This window comes from Crinia signifera, chromosome 4 (genome assembly GCF_055691185.1).
Source record: "Crinia signifera chromosome 4, ASM5569118v1, whole genome shotgun sequence".
In the NCBI taxonomy this organism is placed as follows: domain Eukaryota; kingdom Metazoa; phylum Chordata; class Amphibia; order Anura; family Myobatrachidae; genus Crinia; species Crinia signifera.
The window spans coordinates 97,758,454-97,783,837 of record NC_139220.1 but is presented as its reverse complement, the minus strand read 5'-3'; the positions used below and the strand labels follow the sequence as shown (position 1 = coordinate 97,783,837).

Sequence of the window (25,384 nt, the reverse complement as noted above, 5' to 3'; positions counted from 1 at the left end):
AGGCTCCAATCTGCTGCCGGCTGAGATGGAGAGCCGTGGGCAGTAGTGGTTGATGGGAAATGTAGTCGGCTGGCTTGTAGTTTGAGCTCAAGTGAGCAGCGTGAGTCGGCTCCAAGATAGCGTGTGGCTGTGATCACAAACAGTGGGAGGTTTCTGCTGTAAAGCGGAAGTAGGCGTCAACGCGTTTCGTACCCTTGGAAATGGGAACTTTCTCAAGACAAAATCCATACATCCACTGCTATGGTATTTATTGTGTCCATGTAATTGGTACCAATTAGCAAAATATAACAATAAAACAATTATGAGTGTCCGGTGTCAAAATAATATAACATCAATTCAAATACATTCAATATAGGCAATCCCAGATACAATAATATATAGAAATAGATAGATTTATTCAGTTCATTTATAGGAAACAGAGAGATTGTTAACAATTATGATCCAATTAAGTAATCAGGAGTCCTTGGTTCAGAGGATAAGTTGAAGCATTGTAAACCACAGATTTCATTTAGAAGGAAAGAGAGGATAGAGGAAGGAACGGAAGTATTCAAATTTAATTTTATGGCAAAAAGGCAGATTAGTATATATATACATAAATATGAAATTAATATAGATATTAATAGATGAAGAATATATGTACAAATAATAAAAAATAATAGTGATAATAAAAATAATAATAAATATAACTAAAAAATAATAAAATAAATAAATCAAAGTAAATAAAATAATAAAAATATAAATATAAAAGTGAAAATAAAAATAATAATAATAATATACCAATACCTCATTTTTATTATTTGGAAAGGGGGACACGATTCGGCACTTGATTTTGTTAATTTTCTTAATTTAAATAAATTTAATCTCACTTTCACTCACCATTTCAGTTTCACCTCTGTAACCTTCCTGGATATTGCCTTCTCAGTACACAATCAAAAACTTATTTCTAATAATTATGTTAAACCTGTCGGTACTAATAATTACTTACATTTTGAGAGTGGCCATCACAGACCATGGGTCTCGAATATCCCAAAAAATCAATTACTAAGGATTAGAAGGAACTGCACACAGGACAGCGACTTCAAGGTACAATCCGAATCCATGCTTGGTCACTTTAGAAGGAGAGGTTATCCTGAACCCCTCTTACAAGAAGCTGCCCAATTGGCAGAAACAACTAATAGAAACAGCTTACTGAAATCTAAAGACAAAAATAACTTGGTTTTGAACTCCAATTCTAATCCCCCTCTGTTTATTTCTAAATTTAATGATAAGTCAATGGCCATCAAAAAAACTATTTTGAAAAATTCTGAGATTCTTAAATTTGACAAAATCCTTCCAACAGCTTGTAGCAAACCAAGAGTGATCTTCAAAAAAAGTAAGAACATCAAAGATATTATCTGCCCAAGTCTTCTGCCGTCCCTTTCCACCTCCCAACAATCTTGGCTCCCTGAAAAACCTATAGGCAATTATCGCTGTAATAAAAACATCTGCCTCACATGCAAACACATGTGTAACAAAGCAAATATAATAACTTCATTTACAAATAAAAAAACATTTGATATTAAATCGTTTATAAATTGTGACACAGAATACTGTGTATATGTCCTTGAATGTTCATGCCGACTTCAATATGTCGGCAGGACCACCCGGAGCTTGAAAACTAGATTTAGGGAACATCGCACCAATATACTGAGAAGAATTGCAAATCATAGCATTCCTCGCCACTTTTTACACCATCATAATGCTGATCCCAGTGAACTTAAGGTTATGGGGGTCGAACACATTACAAATACTAAAAGAGGTGGTGACCGCTTTAGAAAGCTATGTATAGCAGAATCCTCATGGATTTTCAAACTTGAAACCTTAAACCCATTGGGCCTAAATGAAGCTTTAGATCTTACATGTATTGACTAATCCTTTTTTCCTTATAAATCTGTTTTCTCTCCCCTACATTCTATTTATTTATACCTTATAGTTTTTTATAGTGATTTTTAGCTCCTAACAATTTCAAACCAGTTGGGTCACTGGGTGGGCTGTGGAGATCGGAGTCTACCCGGGACACTTAGTTTTACTATGATGCCCCGGGTTTGCAGACTCTGCTTCCCACACTCCACACCAGTATACCTTGTTGAAAAATAACAGAAAAATAACAGAAAAATAATAATTAAATAACTTTATATTTTTATATGAACTTAAAAGTTTCTATTCAGAATTAATGCTTCCTTTTATAGCTAAAAATTCTCTCATGTCTCTTGAACCCACCCGTCTATATAAATCTATAAATAAATCTGAGTATATATGCCTTGGACAATTAAAATATATATGTAGAAATATGTACGGACTTTGTACATGAAAACTCTAGTATTTCAATATATATATTTTGTGATATATATATATATATATATATATAATTTCAAATGTTATTGATAAGGATCTATCGTCAGTTTGAACTGAACTCTAGCCATTATTATTCGAATCGGAACACTGGTATACTACTGATAGCCCCATGCAAATTAATGTTACCTCTAGAAATTAGAATAAAAATGAGGTATTGGTATATTATTATTATTATTATTTTTATTTTCACTTTTATATTTATATTTTTATTATTTTATTTACTTTGATTTATTTATTTTATTATTTTTTAGTTATATTTATTATTATTTTTATTATCACTATTATTTTTTATTATTTGTACATATATTCTTCATCTATTAATATCTATATTAATTTCATATTTATGTATATATATACTAATCTGCCTTTTTGCCATAAAATTAAATTTGAATACTTCCGTTCCTTCCTCTATCCTCTCTTTCCTTCTAAATGAAATCTGTGGTTTACAATGCTTCAACTTATCCTCTGAACCAAGGACTCCTGATTACTTAATTGGATCATAATTGTTAACAATCTCTCTGTTTCCTATAAATGAACTGAATAAATCTATCTATTTCTATATATTATTGTATCTGGGATTGCCTATATTGAATGTATTTGAATTGATGTTATATTATTTTGACACCGGACACTCATAATTGTTTTATTGTTATATTTTGCTAATTGGTACCAATTACATGGACACAATAAATACCATAGCAGTGGATGTATGGATTTTGTCTTGAGAAAGTTCCCATTTCCAAGGGTACGAAACGCGTTGACGCCTACTTCCGCTTTACAGCAGAAACCTCCCACTGTTTGTGATCACAGCCACACGCTATCTTGGAGCCGACTCACGCTGCTCACTTGAGCTCAAACTACAAGCCAGCCGACTACATTTCCCATCAACCACTACTGCCCACGGCTCTCCATCTCAGCCGGCAGCAGATTGGAGCCTCCGTCTCTCCCCTCCGGCGGACGTCACCAAGCCATCGCTCCGGGTAGAGCCCCTGCCACCATCGGGTTCCCCGTCAGAGCTGCAGACACAGTAACATCACGGACACCGGGTCGAACAACCTACAACATCGTGCTCCCCGGCCCCTCCAGCTATCCATTCTAAGGAGGGTGAGCATATGGTCCTGGACATTAGTGCGTTCCCCGAATACCATCCATCTGCGTTACACGCGCTAAAAAGGGTACTGCGCTATTGTCATCTGTGCATATTCTATCTGCCTGCTTCCATCGTTACTGGCTTGTGTCCCCCGCAACCTTCCCCCCTTCTCCCCTTGCTATTTATCAGCTGAACTCTGCTAAATTAACAAGACTGGCTTTAATTCTGCTATCAGGCATTTATTTTATGATCCAAGTGGAGAGTGTTTTCTGCTATACATTTCTCTATTGAGCATGCTTTATTGTATCTGTTTTTAAATATATCTGTATGAATTTATATATCTTTATTTATATTCTTTTTATATAAAATTTGTTACATTACTATTGAGTGTCTCCGGTTGTCCTTTTGTTCAGCAAAAAGCTCATAGGCTCAGCAGCGCAGGTGTAATCAATTTCTTGTCCTATTAACCCTTAGTGAGATTTAGCACTCTCACTTACACCTTGCAGCAGCCATCCTTATATACGGTTTTGATTATATCATCTTTTTTGGTTAAGCCCTTTTGCTTATCTAAAACAGCGCCAGGATCTGTGAACTTGAGGGGCTCTTCTTGGGTCCCCTTACGCTCACAAAAATCCCATTCATATTGTTCAGTCAGAATGTCCCAACAACCGGAATCCTGGGCCGATTTCACCCAGCTCGACAGCCGGAATCCAATGTTCCAGCTGTTGAGTGTCGGAAAGTGGATCTGATAACGCCTAGTTATATAGAATTACTTTATAACCCTTAAATATAACGGAAAATGCTGAAATACTTGCACGCCAACACAGACTTGTAAAAAAATTTATGATAATGCTTTACTTGCAAGATAGCTTAATTACAGGGATTTGCTGGAAAAACCTCTCCCCACTTTTAACGAAAACAGCTGTGAATTCCACAATCTGTGGCTGTCTCCGACAAAACAGATATGGCTTGTTTTAAAATCATATCTGTTTTGTTGGAATCCACCTTCAATGGTGTCCCCCGGCAGAAATAGTGGATGACCTTGAATACCCACCAAAACGGTAGCCATGTCCCACTCCCCCCCCAGTTTACATTAAGAAGGAGCTGTCAGCACCTGGGATTGCTGTGTTCCCAGCTATGACTGTGGTGGACCAGTGGAGGGCACTGGGAACCAGAATGATGGAGGTTTGATGCATGATGAGGTCATGCACTGGGAGACCATGGAACAGCTGGACCAGAGTGTTGGCAGAGACCAGGAACAGGGGCGTGGAGTCTAACTCGCCAGTGGTTTTCATCAGGGAACCCCCCAAGGGGCTTTGGGCTTAGCTGCGCCCGATGAGCAGGTCGCGGTCCCCTGCCCTGGCACAAGTTGGCTGGTACAGAGGGAACAGGAGTGGATGTACTGGAGTCTTGAAATGGCCTGAGCTGGCAGCCTGGAAGCTGAAGGTAAGTATGGATACTCAAGTAGCTGGGAATGATGATTGGCGACCTTGAAGCTGTTAGTACTTGGAGACGACTTGGAAGTCGGTAGAAGTGTAGAAGGCCAGGAAGCCAAAGATACTTGGAGACGACCTGGGAGTTGGTAGTAGTGTCGACGGCCTGGGAGCCGGTAGCAGTGTCCATGGCCTTGGAGACAGAGATACTTGGAGCTTGTAGTAGTGTCAGCGGCTTGGAGATGTCGGCATCCAGGACAGGAATGGTAAAAGTCTCTGGTGTACACAATAGTTAGTAATCGACGTTGGGTGTCGACAGTCAGGATAAAGATGATAACGATCACTGAAGATTGTAGTAGTGAGCCGTCGAGTCAGACGGAACTGTCGACAGTCAGGACTGGAGATGGTAATAGTCTCTTAGGGTTGTAGCAATGAGTGGACAACTCAGATGCAAATGACATTGTCGACGGTCAGGACTTAAGATGGTAACAGTCTCTGAGGTAAAGTAACAGGTTAGCCTGGGAGCCAATATAGTTCTAGCCTGAGAGCTAGCAAGGTAACAGGTTGGCCTGGGAGTCAATTTATAGTTCTAGCCTGGGTGATAGTAAAGGACATGCTGGGGATAGCTGGGAACTCTCAACCGCAGGGATGTACTAAGCAGGAAAACTGGTAGATGAACCAAGTAACAGCAGCAGGGCACTGAAGGTGGAATTGCTGGGAGCACTGGACAGCCTGAAGCCATGGAACTCTCCATCTCTGGGGCAACCACACAGGAGGCAGAATGAACATTTGTTCAAGGCAAGGAGGCTGGGCTAGAACCCAGGCTTATATCCCCCTTGCCTGTTTCAAATTGGCTGCAAGCCACAGCAGCAATCAGGACCAGGAAGTAGCTGGAATTACCTGGATTCTGACACAGGTAATCAGGTCAAGGTTCAGGGCAGCAGACAGCGTGATTGGCCCATACTGCCAGCTGACCACAGGTGTCATGGTAACACCCATGCAGCATGGACCTGGCCAGGGACGCCACGCAAGGACACGGGGGACACAAGGGACATCATGCCACCTGCCACAGTCAGAGATGACACAGGCAATGGGCCTGCACCGCAGCATGATGGCAAGGGGCGTGGCCACAAAGGGGTCTGTGCACCGTGATTTGGCATCCCAGGTCAAGACAGAGTTTTTAGAAGTACTGTAAATGTCTATTTTTAAAAGGCAAGGAAACAAGGAAGATGTATTTGTTATAGTCTGCTGTCCTTCAGTGGGGAGAAAAAAAATGTATAACATCAAGAACAGAAAAGTTCAGAACAAATATAGGGACTAATTTATAGATATATGCATACTTTAGGTACATCTTTAATGGTATAAGATCCGTTCATGTACCCCCCCCCCTAAGCAGCAGCAGCAGCATTGTTGACATGCTGTGGCCATTTGGGGGCGTGGATGGGTCGGTTCTTGAAAATGGGGGTGTTTTGGCTTTGTTTTAGAGGTGTGCCGAATCCAGTTAAGCTATAACTTCAAATGCAGCTTCACTGGCCCAGGCATCATTAAAAAAAGCAGCCATCATTAGTAACCAAAGTTATTTAGATAAGTGGTCTTCAAGGCACACCAACAGTCCAGGTGTTATGATCAAGCTGACTCAGGTACAAATTAAGTCACCTGTGCCTAAGCCTGGATAGACCTAATACCTGGACTGCTGGTGTGCCTTGAGGACCACTGACTTACTGTAGATGACGAATGTTCAGAGCTGTCTAAAAAAATGAAATAAATAGGCAGTGGGCTGCTTTCTCTTTAAATTGCCTCCTGCTTTTACATATTTTATCACAGCAAAATATACCACACTACCATGTTGCATTAGTTTTGGGACTGCAAGTTCAATAGGCTGGAGGTAGGTTCTGGACTGTACAGGACATCACCCATCCAACATTGTGTCTCTGCTGTGGAGGATAGAGCAACACCACCTGCAGCTGTCAAAATCACTAGCTGCAGGTGTCAGACAGTTCATACATTGCCTTCTATACTCCTGATGCTAGCTTTTTAAAAAATGCCCATACACCTATACGATTTGGGCCCTTTACACCTGCGTCTGACCGATCGGGATGAGAAATTGGGTTTAAAGTGCCCAAAATGTATGTGTCTAGCCTCCGATTCTGATGCAGTGTCCCCTGCGCATCAGATCCGGAGATCGCAAGTGCTGCAAGTAATTTTTATGGACAGTTGGAGACCCAGAAACCCAGTACAAAGCCCTTTTAGACCGGCACTGTACAGGCCAAAAAGGTACAGTCCAAGGGTATACTCAGCACTTATATAGATAGGGGCGAGCAGTGCACATAACATTCTCCCTCACGGGACTATGTAAAAACCGGACCCGGACTAAACTCCGGACCGCCGGACAGGACATCAAAATCTGCAGTTCGGAGCTTGTAGGGTCCGGTCCGGGGGTGTCCTGTCCGGGGGGTGTCTTGTCCGGGGGTCCCTGTTATAGCTATCACCAGGAACATGGTGGAGGGGAGATTACAGCCTACCCGTGTGGTCCGGACCGTCCGGTTTTTGCTACATGCCCGGACCATACAGGGAGGCTTTATTCTACCCCCTCCTCCTCTACTTGGTGACCGGTGTCACAGGCAGCCCCCCGTCAGGACACCCCCCGGACCGGAGGCTACAAGCTCTAAAATGCAGAGTTTGATGTCTGGTCCGGCGGTCTTCTCCTGGTCCGGTTTTCACCCATACCCCTCCCTCACTCCCTGTGCTGTAGAAACAAATAACCATTAGTTATAGAAAACCCATGTAAATATTCTCCCACCTACAGCAAAGTAATTCAAAAGCGAAAAGCACAGGCCCCTGTGGAACACCCGCACACCTACAACACACGTCCTACTCCTCCTCCCGGCAGCGCACACCTGACACTGTCACTGACAGACTGCTGCTGCTGTAGTACCAACGGAGGTGCAGCTTAGCCCAACCAACACCGCCCGCCCCAACCGCTCTCCTTGCCATCCAACCACAGCTCTCCTCCCAGTGAGTTTGACCTGAATTAGCTTCTCTGCTATTGGCTGTCCCCTCGGAGGCCGCGGATTGGCTGTACGCCGTTAGTCAGGAAGTGTTTGCCTGGGATGCCCTGCGCTTCGCTTCCGGTACGTCCGGTGCTACAGCTGCTGACCGGCCCGGGGCCAGCTCGTACCGTACAGGTAGCGCGGAGGTAATGGCAGGTAGACCGTGAGAAAATGCGTCTCCCAGCTATTGGAATAAAGTGTCCAGCGCTGTCCTCACTGACATATAGGTGATAGAGGCATCTGCCTTCATCCTGCTCCAGGAAGCACCCACTCCTATGTGCATCACCGGGTCTTCTTTAGCTCCCTACATCTTGGGCTGCATGTCATATGCTGCACGCCTTATACTAAAGCAGTGTTCATTTTTTTTTCTTTTATGCAGAGCATAAACCATAACCATGTCAGTGTGTATGCATGTAAATGTGTGTATGTGTGTGTGTATATATATATAGCAGCAGTCAATCCTAAGCAGGAAAGAGTTACCAGTCTGACTGCTGACAGACTGGTAACTACTATGATCTGTTGAAATACATCATCTTTATTTTCACCAAAATCGTGAGTGCCGGTTTTTCTTTCCTGCTTAGGATTGTGTGCTGCTGTAACTTATGTCTGGACCCTGCACCACACCATTGTTCAAAATTTCTATTGAGTGCCACCTTGCCTAAACTAATTATGTGTGTGTGTTCTAAATAACAGTTCTAAATAACAGTATGATGATCTCCAGTGGTGTCTGCCAGCACCTGCTGACTAGGGTTACCACCTAGTCCCTTTAATTCCGGACACATGTTAATTACACAGGTTCTGTGGCAGTTTAAAATCAGGTGAAGTGGAGTCTTGAAGTCAGCCAGCCACAGAACCTGTGTAATTAATATGTGTCCGGAATTAAAGGGACTAGGTGGTAACCCTACTGCTGACACAGTTGGAGAAACTCATGTCTACATTTAATCATTTGGTACTTGTTTAGTTTCATGGCGGCAGCATGGCCGTGCATCTGAGTCCCCTTGCGGGGATCGCTGCCCACGCTACGTGCTCGGTGGCTTGACACACTATCTAAAATCAACTCCATGCCAACGTGGATAGTGGGGGTATGAACTAGGGCTGGGGTAGCCAACCCTAGTCCTCGAGAGTTACCAACAGTGCATGTTTTGCAGGTCTCATCACTGAATCACAAGTGAGCTAATTAGCTCCATCTGTGTATCTTTTAAAATGTGTCAGTGATTGAGTGCAGCTGTGCAGCAGCTAGGTTTTGTGGAAAATGTGAACTGTTGGTAGCTCTCGAGGGCTAGGGTTGGCTACCACTGAACTAGGGTGACCAACTCATCACCTGTGTAATTAATACGTGTCCCGGATTAAAGGGGTGAGTTGGTCACCCTAGTATGAACTATCCACATTGCCATGGAGTTTATTTTAGAAAGTTTTGCGAGCACCGAACCCGGAAGTAGCCGGGGCGACCATGCTGCCGCCGTGAAACTAGACAAGCACCAATCATTTTTATTTTAACAACAGTAGGCTTGATTCCTGTTTGTAAGTACGCACGCAACTTCAATGCTGCACTACAGCATACCTCCCAACATGACCCATGCCAGGAGGGATAAACTACTCTGCTCTTGGACTTTCCTCTTAATTTATGATTAATGTAAAATGGGCTAACTTAATAAAAAAGGTGTTTCACCGCAAGGTCATGTTGAAAAGTATGCTACAGGTGGTGCTGAGGTAACAAGTATAGAGAGATTTAGATTTGGGTTGGCTGCATTGTAGTGTTAAAAAAAAAAAAAGGAAGCTGTCTAGTGTTGGCTACATGCAAAAGCAGCTAATATTTACACTGCACAGAAAAAAATTAAATGGATTTGCCACCCCTTGCAGTGCAATATTGCTTGTTTCAGACAAACTTATTAAAATTTTTGGGCTTTTCTTAAAAACGTGAATCCGGCCCATAATACCTAAAGCCTGTTAATACAATACAATACAGTATTCACTAGGGCAGGCCTGGCCAACCTGTGGCTCTCCAGATGTTGTCAAACGACAAATCCCATCATGCCTTGCCACAGTTTTGCTATAAGGGAGTGTTAAAACTGTGGCTAGGGATTTGTAGTTTCACAACATCTGGAGAGCCACAGGTTGGCCTGTCCTGCACTAGGGGAACTGGTGCAGACCATAAACTTCAGAGCAGGCCCATCTTATCTCTTTGTCTGTCTGTTATTACCGATTCTGGTTTTAGTCCTGGTTTGTTCCCATTTATGAAGTGCAACAGGATATGCTGGTGTTTTGTAAGTAAATGTTGTTAATCTGGCATTCAATTTGGCTGTACTGTTTTTTTTTTTTTCACACTTTCAGTTCTAAGAAGATTACCGATTTAGAGTTTCAATATGGGGCCCCGACGGAAATCTGTGAAACCGTGTAGATCGAGTGTTGATGGTGTAGAAAACAGTAAATCCAGCGATCCTAAGGATTATATGAATCAGCTGTCTCATGAAGTACTTTGTCATATATTTAAGTGAGTATGCTTATTGGTATTTCGTTTTAATAATTGGACAAGACACTTTTTAATTTAGTAATGTTTTGCTACTAATGGATTTGTCAGGGGCTATTTTATAAGCCCCGATAGCACTGAACCCCAGTGCTGGCACTCATAAGGGATTGGTTTAATCAGCTAACGACAGGCCAAACCAAATCTGGAGTAAGCGCCCATTTTATCTGCCAAAAATGAAGAGAAAATAAGTGTTTTTTTTTTTTTCAAGCTAATAAAAAAAAAAGGGGGGGGGGGTGTTCTCCATTTGTTTTTAAGCACTCCTATCCGCTCACTATCACAGTTATTGGATAAATGTGTTCCCTAAATATTAATAGAAATAAAATCAGGGAATAATATGACTTAATCAATTAAATGTTCTAAAGTTTTCTGTTATTCTTGGACTTTATTTGCTGGAAGCAACAAAGCCTAAAAGCTGGCCATAGACTTGTATGACTTCTCCCCTTGGAGACGTCACACGCGACCCCCCTCCCCCCCATGGACCTTCCCGGGCGGCAGGATCGCATGCGGTCCTTTTGCATATGATATATTGCCTGCAATCCCAGCCAACCCTACTTGGTTTGGTTGCAATCTGACAGATCTCTCCTGCAGCCAGTTTGATTCGAAGGCTCCAATGTGATGCACACAGGTTGACAGTGTCAAAAGGTCAGCATGACGATGGCTCAATACAATTTTTTATTTTTTTTTGTCAAATCTTGTATGTTTGATTAATAAGTAACCTCCTTTACTAGAAACATCTACCCTTGCAGGCTCACCATGCTTCCGTTATTGTGTGTTGCTCCAATGTTTTCTTGCTTGCCTCACATGGCTAATCCCAGTCGTAGTCCACGTGGATAGTGACTCAATCAAATGTTGGTAAAACACGAAAAAATAAAAAAAAGAATGTCGTCCATTGTCATGTAGGCCTCTTGTCCAGTACCTGTTGAAGTAATGCATGTTGAACATTTATTTCTATATATATATATCTATATCTATATATATATATATATATATATATATATATCTGGAAAAGGGATGGAAGGAAGCGCTATATAGTGCAGAATTACTTTGATACAAAATGAATTTATTTCAAGAGAATAAAACAGAGCTGGTGATACAATGCTCGTACCATTAATTTCCACTCTGTGGGCTAAAAATACCACATGGTTTTTAGATAATAAACCCGGTCTCCCGGTCACCGTCTATCCACGTAGCTGCCTCCTGGCAGGGTTCGCTTTGTCTCGCTCGCGTGCTCAGCGCTCCACGATACAAGCGGTTCCCCTCTTCTTCTCTGCAGCGGGACTACGACTTGGTGTGATAGTTTGGCGTCAGGTAAGACACACCCAGACGCGTTTCGCCTGTGGCTTCGTCAGTGGGCTGTCCTACCTGACGCTACCTCAGTCTTTTTCTACCCTCACAATCAATTACAGCTGTTACATTAACCCCGCTCACTCAGGACACGGCTTAATCACTCTCTGGTGGCTACGGCATAAAATTAAAATGTCTTTTGACTCTAAAAAGTTTTCACACAAAATCACTTACAACATATAGACAAACAATTCAGACGCGGTGAAAATTTTGTTAATGCTACAGAGATGAATTACCTAGCATTTCAATTTTTTAAGTACCAGATTATATATACTTCGCTCCAGGCAACCCCTTATCGGCTGCATATGACTTTCCAGATTAATGTCATCGGTACTTATGTATTATCTGGGCTCCCATGTTAAATGCACCCCATTTTTTCATACCCCTACTATCCAAATACGCATGGAGTTGATTTTATATAGTGTGGCGAGCGCAGCGAGCCACCGTGCCCGAAGCGTGGCGAGCGCAGCGAGCCCCGCGAGGGGACACGGTCTCATAAGAAAAATGGGAGCCCAGATATTACATAAGTACCATGTCATCTCCTTTTTAATATTCATATATTGGGATGGATTAGACAAGGTTGTCAGTATTTTATTAGTGAATTATAATAGCTCATTGGTGATTTCACCGTGTCCTAGGTCAGCGGGACTTTACAATTTATTCATTAGTCATACACACCTGGCAATTTTGGGATTTTGCCCTCAATTTCATAATATCTATCAAAAGATGTCGAAAAATACCAAAAGATACCAAAAAATACACAAAAAAAACCACAAAAAATACACAAAAAATACAGAAATATACCATTAAGCCTGATATCTATAATTGTGTCGTTGACTTATACTTATATGCACAATACAAACTAACAATCCACCTGCACCAGGCAGGGGTGGTTATTATCATAGGCATAATTTTGCAGGTCACAGATAGCACATTATGACAAGGACGTGGAACCTGATAATCAGTTCTTATTGCTCCAACTCCCTATCAAAAATCGATTTAATTTACACAGGCATAATGTTTTCTTATTCTGACAGCTCTCTTATGTATTAGCAATGAAAGGGGTTATCTCGCAGTTTTCATTTAATCCATTCGGAATGATGGTATCTAGAGTCAATATCCAATGGGTTTCTCTTCGCAATAGTTGCTTATCAGGATCACCTCCTCTTTTATCAGGTAAGACTAGCTCAATGCCTTTAAACTTGAGACCACTTGCATCCCCTCCATGGCATTGCAGGAAGTGCCGCGGTACACTATGGTTTGTGACTCTATTTTTGATGTTCCTCGTGTGTTCTAATATTCTTATTTTAAGAACCCGTTTTGTCTTACCGATATATATTTGTCCGCATGGACAGGTGAGAGCATATATAACTCCTTTACAGTTACAATTAATGAAATTTTTTATTAGATGTTTTTTACCATTCTTATCCTCAATGTGCTTGGCAGCCCTCTCCCCCAATGGGCAAACTTTACATCCCCCACAGGGGTAAAAACCAATAAGACCACCCAAAGGGCGTGCCACATTTGTTTTAATCGGCTCCAGGCAACTCCTGGATATTACAGATTTAATATTTTTAGCCCTTCTAAAAATTAGATCGGGTTTTTCGGGTAATTCATTTTTCAATATGGGATCCAGCAAGAGGACATGCCAATTTTTCTTAATTATATTTCTAATATGCTTTTCTGCATTATTGTAACCAGTAATAAAGGGACACATCATTTTTTTATCATTTTTCTTTGTTTTATAAACCAATAGATCAGTTCTTTGGGTCTGTTGGGCCCTGTCTCTTGATGATTCTATCAAAGAGAGTGGGTATCCTCTCTCAAGGAATCTATCTTTATAAACACCGGCTTGTTCTTCAAATTTCTGGAGCTCACTACAGTTTCTCCGAAGTCGGGAAAACTGAGAGAATGGTATATTATTTTTCCATGCAGGCAGGTGACAGCTACTGTATTCCAAGTAGCTATTTGAATCGACCGCTTTAAAATGTGTGCATGTTTCAATCTTATTGTTATTGCTACTTATGCTCAGATCTAAAAACTCTAGTTTACACTCATTGGCCACATATGTAAATTTTAAATTATAGGTATTCACATTTATTTTCGCAACAAACTCCTCAAACTCAGGTATGGTGCCATCCCAGATGACTATCACGTCATCTATATAGCGACGAAAGATGATTATACGTGGGTCGGCATGTGTCGACAGCATTTCCGATTCCCACTGTCCCATGTACAGGTTTGCGAGACTTGGCGCGCAGATGCTACCCATCGCCGTCCCGCAAACCTGTACATACCATTCCTCCAGGAACATAAAATAATTGCATCTCAAAACAAAGTTCAAACATTTACAAATAAATTCTGTTTTTGTTTGTTCAACCGTCTCATCCGCCTCCAACACCCTTCTAATTGCTTCAATTCCATTCATATGGGGTATCGCGGTATATAACGATTGTACATCAATCGAACACCATTTATATCGAATGGTGTTCGATTGATGTACAATCGTTATATACCGCGATACCCCATATGAATGGAATTGAAGCAATTAGAAGGGTGTTGGAGGCGGATGAGACGGTTGAACAAACAAAAACAGAATTTATTTGTAAATGTTTGAACTTTGTTTTGAGATGCAATTATTTTATGTTCCTGGAGGAATGGTATGTACAGGTTTGCGGGACGGCGATGGGTAGCATCTGCGCGCCAAGTCTTGCAAACCTGTACATGGGACAGTGGGAATCGGAAATGCTGTCAACACATGCCGACCCACGTATAATCATCTTTCGTCGCTATATAGATGACGTGATAGTCATCTGGGATGGCACCATACCTGAGTTTGAGGAGTTTGTTGCGAAAATAAATGTGAATACCTATAATTTAAAATTTACATATGTGACCAATGAGTGTAAACTAGAGTTTTTAGATCTGAGCATAAGTAGCAATAACAATAAGATTGAAACATGCACACATTTTAAAGCGGTCGATTCAAATAGCTACTTGGAATACAGTAGCTGTCACCTGCCTGCATGGAAAAATAATATACCATTCTCTCAGTTTTCCCGACTTCGGAGAAACTGTAGTGAGCTCCAGAAATTTGAAGAACAAGCCGGTGTTTATAAAGATAGATTCCTTGAGAGAGGATACCCACTCTCTTTGATAGAATCATCAAAAGACAGGGCCCAACAGACCCAAAGAACTGATCTATTGGTTTATAAAACAAAGAAAAATGATAAAAAAAATGATGTGTCCCTTTATTACTGGTTACAATAATGCAGAAAAGCATATTAGAAATATAATTAAGAAAAATTGGCATGTCCTCTTGCTGGATCCCATATTGAAAAATGAATTACCCGAAAAACCCGATCTAATTTTTAGAAGGGCTAAAAATATTAAATCTGTAATATCCAGGAGTTGCCTGGAGCCGATTAAAACAAATGTGGCACGCCCTTTGGGTGGTCTTATTGGTTTTTACCCCTGTGGGGGATGTAAAGTTTGCCCATTGGGGGAGAGGGCTGCCAAGCACATTGAGGATAAGAATGGTAAAAAACATCTAATAAAAAATTTCATTAATTGTAACTGTAAAGGAGTTATATATGCTCTCACCTGTCCATGCGGACAAATATATATCGGTAAGACAAAACGGGTTCTTAAAATAAGAATATTAGAACACACGAGGAACATCAAAAATAGTCACAAACCATAGTGTACCGCGGCACTTCCTGCAATGCCATGGAGGGGATGCAAGTGGTCTCAAGTTTAAAGGCATTGAGCTAGTCTTACCTGATAAAAGAGGAGGTGATCCTGATAAGCAACTATTGCGAAGAGAAACCCATTGGATATTGACTCTAGATACCATCATTCCGAATGGATTAAATGAAAACTGCGAGATAACCCCTTTCATTGCTAATACATAAGAGAGCTGTCAGAATAAGAAAACATTATGCCTGTGTAAATTAAATCGATTTTTGATAGGGAGTTGGAGCAATAAGAACTGATTATCAGGTTCCACGTCCTTGTCATAATGTGCTATCTGTGACCTGCAAAATTATGCCTATGATAATAACCACCCCTGCCTGGTGCAGGTGGATTGTTAGTTTGTATTGTGCATATAAGTATAAGTCAACGACACAATTATAGATATCAGGCTTAATGGTATATTTGTGTATTTTTTGTGTATTTTTTGTGGTTTTTTTTGTGTATTTTTTGGTATCTTTTGGTATTTTTCGACATCTTTTGATAGATATTATGAAATTGAGGGCAAAATCCCAAAATTGCCAGGTGTGTATGACTAATGAATAAATTGTAAAGTCCCGCTGACCTAGGACACGGTGAAATCACCAATGAGCTATTATAATTCACTAATAAAATACTGACAACCTTGTCTAATCCATCCCAATATATGAATATTAAAAAGGAGATGACATTAATCTGGAAAGTCATATGCAGCCGATAAGGGGTTGCCTGGAGCGAAGTATATATAATCTGGTACTTAAAAAATTGAAATGCTAGGTAATTCATCTCTGTAGCATTAACAAAATTTTCACCGCGTCTGAATTGTTTGTCTATATGTTGTAAGTGATTTTGTGTGAAAACTTTTTAGAGTCAAAAGACATTTTAATTTTATGCCGTAGCCACCAGAGAGTGATTAAGCCGTGTCCTGAGTGAGCGGGGTTAATGTAACAGCTGTAATTGATTGTGAGGGTAGAAAAAGACTGAGGTAGCGTCAGGTAGGACAGCCCACTGACGAAGCCACAGGCGAAACGCGTCTGGGTGTGTCTTACCTGACGCCAAACTATCACACCAAGTCGTAGTCCCGCTGCAGAGAAGAAGAGGGGAACCGCTTGTATCGTGGAGCGCTGAGCACACGAGCGAGACAAAGCGAACCCTGCCAGGAGGCAGCTACGTGGATAGACGGTGACCGGGAGACCGGGTTTATTATCTAAAAACCATGTGGTATTTTTAGCCCACAGAGTGGAAATTAATGGTACGAGCATTGTATCACCAGCTCTGTTTTATTCTCTTGAAATAAATTCATTTTGTATCAAAGTAATTCTGCACTATATAGCGCTTCCTTCCATCCCTTTTCCAGATACAAATTGGTTCTGTTTGGATCCCAGGACCCCATCTCGGTTGGAAGCTGCGGTCAATCACACTAATGACCTAGTGCCTGCTACATAATTGGGACAATCTGGTCTGGAGAACTGATTGTGCATAAAAGTACTGGTTACTTTGGACTTGTTTTAAGGAAACCCAGGCTGACAAGTTAGCGCTCCCCCAAATACCTTTTGCAAAATATATATATATATATATATATATATATATATATATCTCTATCTATCTATCTATCTATCTATATCTATATATATATATATATCTATATATATATATATATATATATATATATATATATATATATATATATATATATATATATATATATATATATATATATACACACCGGCACTCCCCTGTGGCTTTTTAGTATCCTTGCTTAGGTGCCTTCTTTGGATCTGGTTTTAAACGGCCATCCCCCAATATGAGCATGTATAAGGAGGCACTCTGAGTCGTTTCAAAAAGTGAAAAACCTCTAGTGTTTAATAGGTGGGCAACGTTTTGGGGCTGCGCCCCTTTCTCAAGCCTAAACAAGTTGAGGCTTGTTTAGGCTTGAGAAAGGGGCGCAGCCCCGAAACGTTGCTCACCTATTAAACACTAGAGGTTTTTCACTTTTTGAAACGACTGAGTGCCTCCTTATACATACATTCATTCATATATATATATATATATATATATATATATATATATATATATATATATATATATATATATATATATATATATATATATATATATATATATATATTGAAGCTTTATATTCTAGTTTCTGAATGCGTTGCATTTTTTTTTTTTTTAACATGCCTTTAACTTCCTATAACGTATATGTAATTTGTGCAGATACCTGCCGCTGCAGGACATCATGTGCATGGAATGCTTGTCCCGGAAGCTAAAGGAAGCAGTGACTTTGTACCTGCGCGTCGTCAAAATGGTTGATCTTTGTGCTGGGCGTTGGTGGGAGTATATGCCCACGGGTGAGTGCTCCAAAACACTTACATTACTAAGAAAATAATAATAATCTTTGAACGTTGTTGGTTGCACCCGTTTATCACTCACTTTTTCTATACTTGGGTACATTTAATAGAGAAATAACTTTTTTGTGTGTTTTTTGTTTTTGTATTCTCCTGTGTTTTGAGATTTGTATACGTTTTTCATCTTCTGCCATGTCTGAATAACATTTCTCCAATGGATTTAATTTCTGTACTAGTGATTTGAATCCAGGCAAAGTTATAACATGACGAGGGCTGGCTAACACACATGACTACCTAGCTGATTGATGCACTCTTCATCCAGGCAAGGCTGCCATTAAACGTGTCTAAAAGGCTTCTAGAATTTCAGTGTGCATAATTACATGTGCTATGTTTTAAAAATAGGACATGGAGGGGTCTGAAAAAAGGAAAGTACTGTAGTAAGGATCGGAAAAAATAAATTCATTGAAAAAGGATCTATAAGGACTGTTTTTAAATAAACAGACTATGGCACCTTCCTTACTGCTGTCGGGCATTAGGGATGGTGTAATGGTTAGCATTACTGCCTCACAGCACTGAGGTCATGGGTTCGATTCCAACCATGGCCCTAACTGTACGGAATTTGTATATTCTCCCGGTACTTGCGTGGGTTTACACCAGGTACTCCGGTTTCCTCCCACAATCCAAAAATATACTGTTAGGCTAATTGGTTCCCAACAAATTAACCCTAGAGTGTGTGTGCGTGCGTGTGTGTGCGCGTGTACATGTGGTAAGGTGCCCATACACTTACAATTATTGTATACAATATCGCATCTCATCGCATATCGGTTTTGCGATGAGATCAGATGAGATCTAGTACAAAAAGTATGTGCTGCACATACTTTTTGTACTAGATCTTATCTCATCTCATCTTATCGCAAAACCGATATGCGATGAGATGTGATATTGTATACAATAATTGTAACGTGTATGGGCACCTATAGTGAATATAGATTGTAAGCTCCACTGGGGCAGGGACTGATGTGAATGTTGAAATATTCTTTGTAAAGCGCTGCGAAATATGTGTGCGCTATATAAGAAACTGTAAATAAATAAACAAAAAGATTTGAAAAGGAAAGACACAACATTAACATCAAAGGAAAGAAGAAGTTGGTTAAAAATATTAAAAGAAAGAAAAAAAGGAAATGACTGAATGTAAAACAACTTGGCTGCTTACAAATACTAACTTGGCTGATTCATCAAGGCAAAATATGTGTCTGGACTGAGGAAATAAATGTTATGGATGGAGCGATAATAGAGAAATTAAACATACCCATAAAATAGCGATAAAATCAATCAGGTGATAACTTGAATGTGTGACTGGTCACATTATGGATGCGTGGCAGATGGTCTGTGTAACGCATAGTAGCTGGATAGGTGTGTTTGAATCTACAGTGGTATTCAATAATGGAAAGAAAACAATATGTATGGTATAGAACATGTATTTAAAATAGTGTAAGATTCGATTAGCTGCGAGGATAGATTTATTGGGGATTTTTTTCGCTGTATATTTTTAGGTAAAAAATATATATATATTTCTCTTGTACTGTATGTCCTAATGCAAACTTTGTAGCTAATGACTACCTTATTGTCTCTAATTCTGTAGGATTCACTGATTCCAGTTTCCTGAAATTGCTGAAGAAGATGCCAGATATTGAGCAGCTTTATGGCCTGCACCCTAGGTATTTGGAGAGGCGCAGAGTTCGGGGCCATGAGGCCTTCAGCATTCCTGGTGTGTTAGAAGCGTTGCAGTCCTGCCCAAATCTACTGGTGAGTGCCTTTTTAAGGGTGCTGGATGACTGCCCGACAGTCGTGATTCCTACGGTCAGTACTCCGACTTCGGAATTCCGACTGTGTAAATGCCCGACAGTCGGGATCCCGACTCAGACTGGCTATTCTCCCTTGTAGGGGTCCACAAGGGGCTTTGTTGCGCTCACCCCCCTCTTAGAGCATCGGCAGTCGGGATACTGACCGTCGGTATCCCGATTGTTGGATCACCATACCACACCCCGTTTTTAAGCCTATACAAGAGCATTGGAGTAGACATGGTGTCACATTTTTTTTCATGCTATGTCATCTGTCATTGTAGTCCTGTTCTGTTCATAAGTATTCTTTCCAAAGAATATGATGAAGACGTGCAGGTTTTTTGTGACAGTTTTTATTTAGAATGACAATAGTCTATTACAGAGCTTGTTTGTATTGTCGAATGGACTGTATACTGTATATTTGTCGAAGATTTTGGATTTCATCATTCATCTATGTCATCACCAGGGTGTGGAAACCTCACATCTGGAACTTGTAGAAGCTATTTGGACATACATGCCACAGGTTCATATTTTAGGGAAATTTCGTAATCGCAATGGAGCTTTTCCGATACCACCAGAGAATAAGCTAAAAATACCAATTGCTGCCAAAATCCAGACGTTGCATTTAGTGGGTAAGCATTTGACGGTAGCAGAAATGATTGTTACAAATGCTTTTTTAGTTTAATGACTCCTAGTTTCTTCCATCTGTGTAAAGGAGTGAATGTTCCTGAAATCCCCTGCATTCCATTGCTGCGACATCTGTATTTAAAATGGGTGCGCCTTACCAAACCTCAGCCTTTTAAGGACTTCCTGTGCATCAGTCTGCGTACCTTTGTGATGCGAAATTGTGCAGGTAAATATAATATTGTCTGTTCTGGAATAATATGAACAGGCTAGGTCCAGTATAAACCCATCAGTCATAACATTAAACACTGACAGGTAAGGTTAATACCATTGGTTATCTAATTTCATTGGCACCTGTCAAGGGAGGGTATATTAGGCAGCATGTGAAAAGTCAGTTCTCGAAGTTGAAAGTAAGTCTTTATATGCATTGCCCATTTTTCTATCTTTCCAACCATACAACTTGTTGGTTGCTTGGAAAGAAAATCTGATAATGTACATAATGGTAGCAATCAACAATCCACAATTTTTGGCCCTTTATGTCCAAAACCCATCATTCAGATGAGATGGTTAAATCCATTTAATATACTCAATTTTCTGATCAACCATTTTCTGTTTTTAAGCATTTGGGAGCAAATTGTCGATTGTTTGCTGAAATACATTTCCAATAGCTCTACAACTCTGCACTAATTGACTCAGAGGAGGAGGCTGGTGTGGAAACAATCCAGGACATCATTTTATTTTCATTTTATGCGTATATATCTGTATGTGTTAACCCCCTTCCTGTCTGTATACCGATATTCTGAAAATTTTACATAAAGACAAGGGTATTTGACCCTTTAATAGATTTTCTATTCGTTCATCATTTTGTTATTGATACATTGGGCGGTATTCAATGAGGCTGATTCGCAAGGTTTTTATGGCGATTTTGTGCTGTAAGGCGAATTTCTGACTAAAACGGTGAGTCACCCTATTCAATGACCAGAAGGCGAATACATTTCAAGGTTTTTTTCGCCATGATTCACCGAGTAGCAATCGCTATCTTTTTATGGTGAAGTGGAAGGTGAACTTTTAAAATAAAGTGTTTTGATTTTTACAATTGGTGTCAAAAAATCTGGAATTTTATTCTGAGGAGGGGCATGCTATTTTTATTCATGTGCTGTAAGCACATGAATATATATTTAATTTAATTTAAATTTTTTTTTTTACACAGACCAGCCAGCAGGGGGCCGGAGCCGAGCCACTCATTAGATATTCATATATTCACTTCACCCGATCATTACATATTCATGATCGGGTGGAGTGAATATACCCGGTTCCCTGCTGGCACCCCCGGGGGGCAGCCTGTGCTGCCTGGCACCCGGGGAGCCCACCTCCCCCCCACAAACGTTCTGGGGCAGGCAGGGAGACTTCCATCTCCCTGCCTGCCACCGTCCTCAGGCTCCCTGCGGCGTTCGCCGCAGGAGCTCAAATTCGCCAGTCAGGGGCAGCGAGCCCTTGACTCGTTGAATACCGGAGCCGGCGAGGCTCCGGAACGCGGCGACCAGTGGCGAATGTGCAGCGAATCCTAAACAGGATTCGCTGCACATCGCCAAAATCCACATTGAATACCGTCCTATATGAATTACTTCATAATAAAATTCTATGATATATTTACTTCTTGCACAGCTCATTTATTTGACCTATACACAGGGGGATTGAGCAGTTTCCCTTTTTTATTTAATCCAGGACTTAAATTGGATTTTTGGAAATAAAATCTTTTGGTGTTTGGCAAGCATAAGGATCTGAGCAATTTGATAAGTGGTAAATTATGGTGTGAGGTGATTGGATAGAAACTAAAATTGTCAGATCTTTTTGGGTGGGTGATCCCAGTACGCATTGGTTGATAGCTACCAAAAGTGGTCAGAGGAAGAACAACTGGTGAACCAGGACAGGGTTATGGGCACCCAAGACTCATTGAGCACACGAGAAGGCTGATCAGTCTGGTCTGATCTCACAGGAGAGCTACTGTAGCACAAATTGCTGGTTATGATAGAAGAGTGTCAGAACACACAGGGGCAGATTTATTAAGCTCGGTGAAGTGATAGTGTCTGTTTTGTATCACCAGCCAAACATCTCTTAACTGTGAAGTTACAGGCTTGGTTTGAAAAATGACAGGTAAGAGCGGATTGGCCAGTGAAAAAATTTGCCCCTCTGCTTCGAAGCTTCATGCATATGGTGTTTTGTAACCATTGACCACTCAGAGTGACAAGCTAAACCCTTTCTACTGCAAAAAGCGCCTACACTGTACATGAGAGCTTTAGGACTGGACCATGGAGCAATGGAAGAAGGTGATCAGTTACATTTTCTGACATGTTGTGTGGATGCCCGTTTGTGTGCTCGTCGTTTCCCTAGGGAAGAAATCCCGGCAGGAAGCACTATGGGAAGAAAGCATGCTGGGCGATGCAGCATAATGATCTGGGCACTGTTCTGCTGGGCCATGGCATTCATGTGGGTATTATTTTGACTTGTGCCACTTGCCTAAACATTGTTGCAGCTTATTTACACCTCCTTATAGCAAAAGATATCTCTAAAGGGCAATGGCATCTTTCAGCATGATAGTGCACCATATGACGCTGCAAACATTGGGGCTGATTCAGAATTGTTCACATAGGTTCAAATTCGACCCCATCCCCAATGGTGTGGGTCTGCACATGCATGACTATGGGGTTGTGAAAACCTCTGCAGCGAGCGTCTTTGGAAAATGTTTTATTTGCCTTATTGGCACTCAGCGTTTCTTGGACGTGCCCACAAAAAGGGTGGGCCCGTTCATAGAAATGCTGTGCGGGCCTGTCAGAAGGCAGGCGTGGCTCTGCCTGCTTGGGACTGATGGATGATGTCACAGAAAGTCAGCACCGGCCCCAAATTAGTCGGGAAGCATCCATCAGAATAGTAATTATCGGCTTACTTTTCTTACTTGATGGTGAGTAACCATTGAATGATTTCTCCTCTGTGCGTCGTAGCGTCGGGATTCTGGTGGCAGGGTGGGAGTGCGTTCGGAGGAGCGGCTTTGACCTGCTCGCTGGGCAGCGAATATACGCAGCCCAGTGAGGAGGTCTGAATTACCCCCATTGTTCATGAATGCTTTGAGGATCATGACAAAGAGTTCAAGGTGTTGGCCTTCACATTCCCCAGATCTCAGTCCTATGGAGCATCTGTGGCATGTGCTAGAATGACAAGTCCATGTCTTGAAGGCCCCATATAGCAACTTACAGGGTCTGCTGCTAAAGTCTTTGTGCCACAATGCCACGGAACAATTTCAGAGGTCTTGTGGACACCGTGACTCGATTGGTCAGAGCTGTTTTGGCAGCATGAAGGGGACATTCACATTATTAGGCAGTTTTAATGTTATGGCGGATGGGTATATAAACCTAGTTAATTTATACATAACTTGTGAATATTGCTACTGTTAATAAAATGATATAGAAGTGTTTTAGCACTTTCTCATTGCCTGGATGTTCTATTTAGTTTTATAGTGTAAAAGAAGCTGGAAAATGACATACAATATTTTTATGAGTGGTCAGTGTCTTCTTTTTTCTTCCTGCTTCTGTCTCTGGTGACCCTTACAGCACATCTGGCATCTGCATTGCAGGATATCAATGTAGCTTTGCTTCCCAATTTTGAAAGCTTTATGTATGGAACATGTGTTGTTCAATCTTACCAAATCTGTCATATGCCTAGCGTTCATTCTATCACCCGCCAACTTTGAAAACCCATGCAGTTCCTCTTCCCTGCCTGGGGTGTCGCTGTCTGCTGTAGTGCTTCTAGCACAGTGTGGTCTGTATAGCAGCACTGATATGCAAACCAGACCTGTGCTAGGATCACCACAGCAGACAGCGACACCCCAGGAAGGGAAGAGGAACTGCATGGGTTTTCAAAATTGCCGGGTGCTAGAATGAACACTATATGCCGTTATGTTGGTACATTAAAGGCATGCTTTATTTTATGATATTTCTCTTTAGCAGTGGTTTTACTTTTAAACGGAATAAGGAAATTAAAGTAATATTTGTCATAGGAGTGCTTGCTCCTGTGTTAAATGCATTCATTACAGTTTTGGTATATTAAATCTGGTCTCAGTTCTATCTATATTCTATCTATATGTTCAGGGTAATTTAGCTAATTTTATATTGCTTTTATACTGCATTTGTGTCATCTCATTCTAGTAGGCCTTGTTTTCTTTTTCTAAATATTTTTATGCTTTCATTTACCATACCTGAAAGCATTTCCTAAATATTCTTCATTTTTTTTCTTATTGTGTTTTTAAATATTTGATTGTGACGCAAACTTTCAAATATAGAACACTAGTGAATGAATAAGACATTTTTATCTAAACTTTTTGGTTATCTTGTCCATTAGATCTCAACAGTTGAGCAATAGTAGAAATTATTATGATTCGTATTTTTTGTCATCCTTTTCCATATGATTTAACTTTTATTGATTTTTCTTATTTATTCCTTTTGGTGAAGGTCCCACAAATTCCTTAAAGTATGTACCACTGGTGACGGGCTTGGCTTCTGCTCGCAACCTGGAGCATTTAGAGCTTGTTCGAGTTCCTTTTCTAGGAGGACTTATCCAACACGTGGTGGAGGACAGCTGGCGGTCTGGTATGTTTATACTATACCACTTTAATTGGCCAGTCCTTCATGTATTGCCGATTTAGCATTCAATTTAAATTCATTAGTTATCACTAATAGTTTTAAGTTCATAGATTGAATTCATGAAGCAAATACAGTACTATATTTGCCATGTCTTTATTTTTTTCTCCAGTTCTTTTGCACTTTTTTCCTCTGTTAAAAAAAAGCTTAATTACAATAAAGTTCCTAGGCAGTGACTGGGGGTAGTCAGGGACTGCTCGACCAATACTCTGACTACGATGATGCATAGAACGCTTGATATCGGAGGGTGCTGGGCTGCTAGGAGCACATGCTACTTGCTATCAGTCGAGCACTAGACTCAAAGTCT

The 25,384-nt window shown here is 40.8% G+C and overlaps 1 protein-coding gene across 8 annotated transcripts in view; it reads left to right on the top strand.

Annotated features, from left to right (window-relative positions):
* The first annotated feature begins 7,911 nt into the window (after positions 1–7,911).
* The window catches only part of FBXO38 (F-box protein 38), a 55,937-nt gene continuing 38,464 nt past the window's right edge, over positions 7,912–25,384 (top strand). For 2 of the 8 annotated variants that reach the window (XM_083182041.1, XM_083182035.1), the window contains exons 1-7: positions 7,990–8,113; positions 10,299–10,458; positions 17,791–17,924; positions 19,564–19,727; positions 20,229–20,394; positions 20,478–20,615; positions 24,889–25,026. In XM_083182041.1, coding sequence (XP_083038167.1) covers positions 10,331–10,458; positions 17,791–17,924; positions 19,564–19,727; positions 20,229–20,394; positions 20,478–20,615; positions 24,889–25,026 — 868 coding nt within the window. In that variant the 5' untranslated portion in view covers positions 7,990–8,113; positions 10,299–10,330. The other 6 variants (XM_083182040.1, XM_083182037.1, XM_083182036.1 and 3 more) reach the window with 6 other exon arrangements.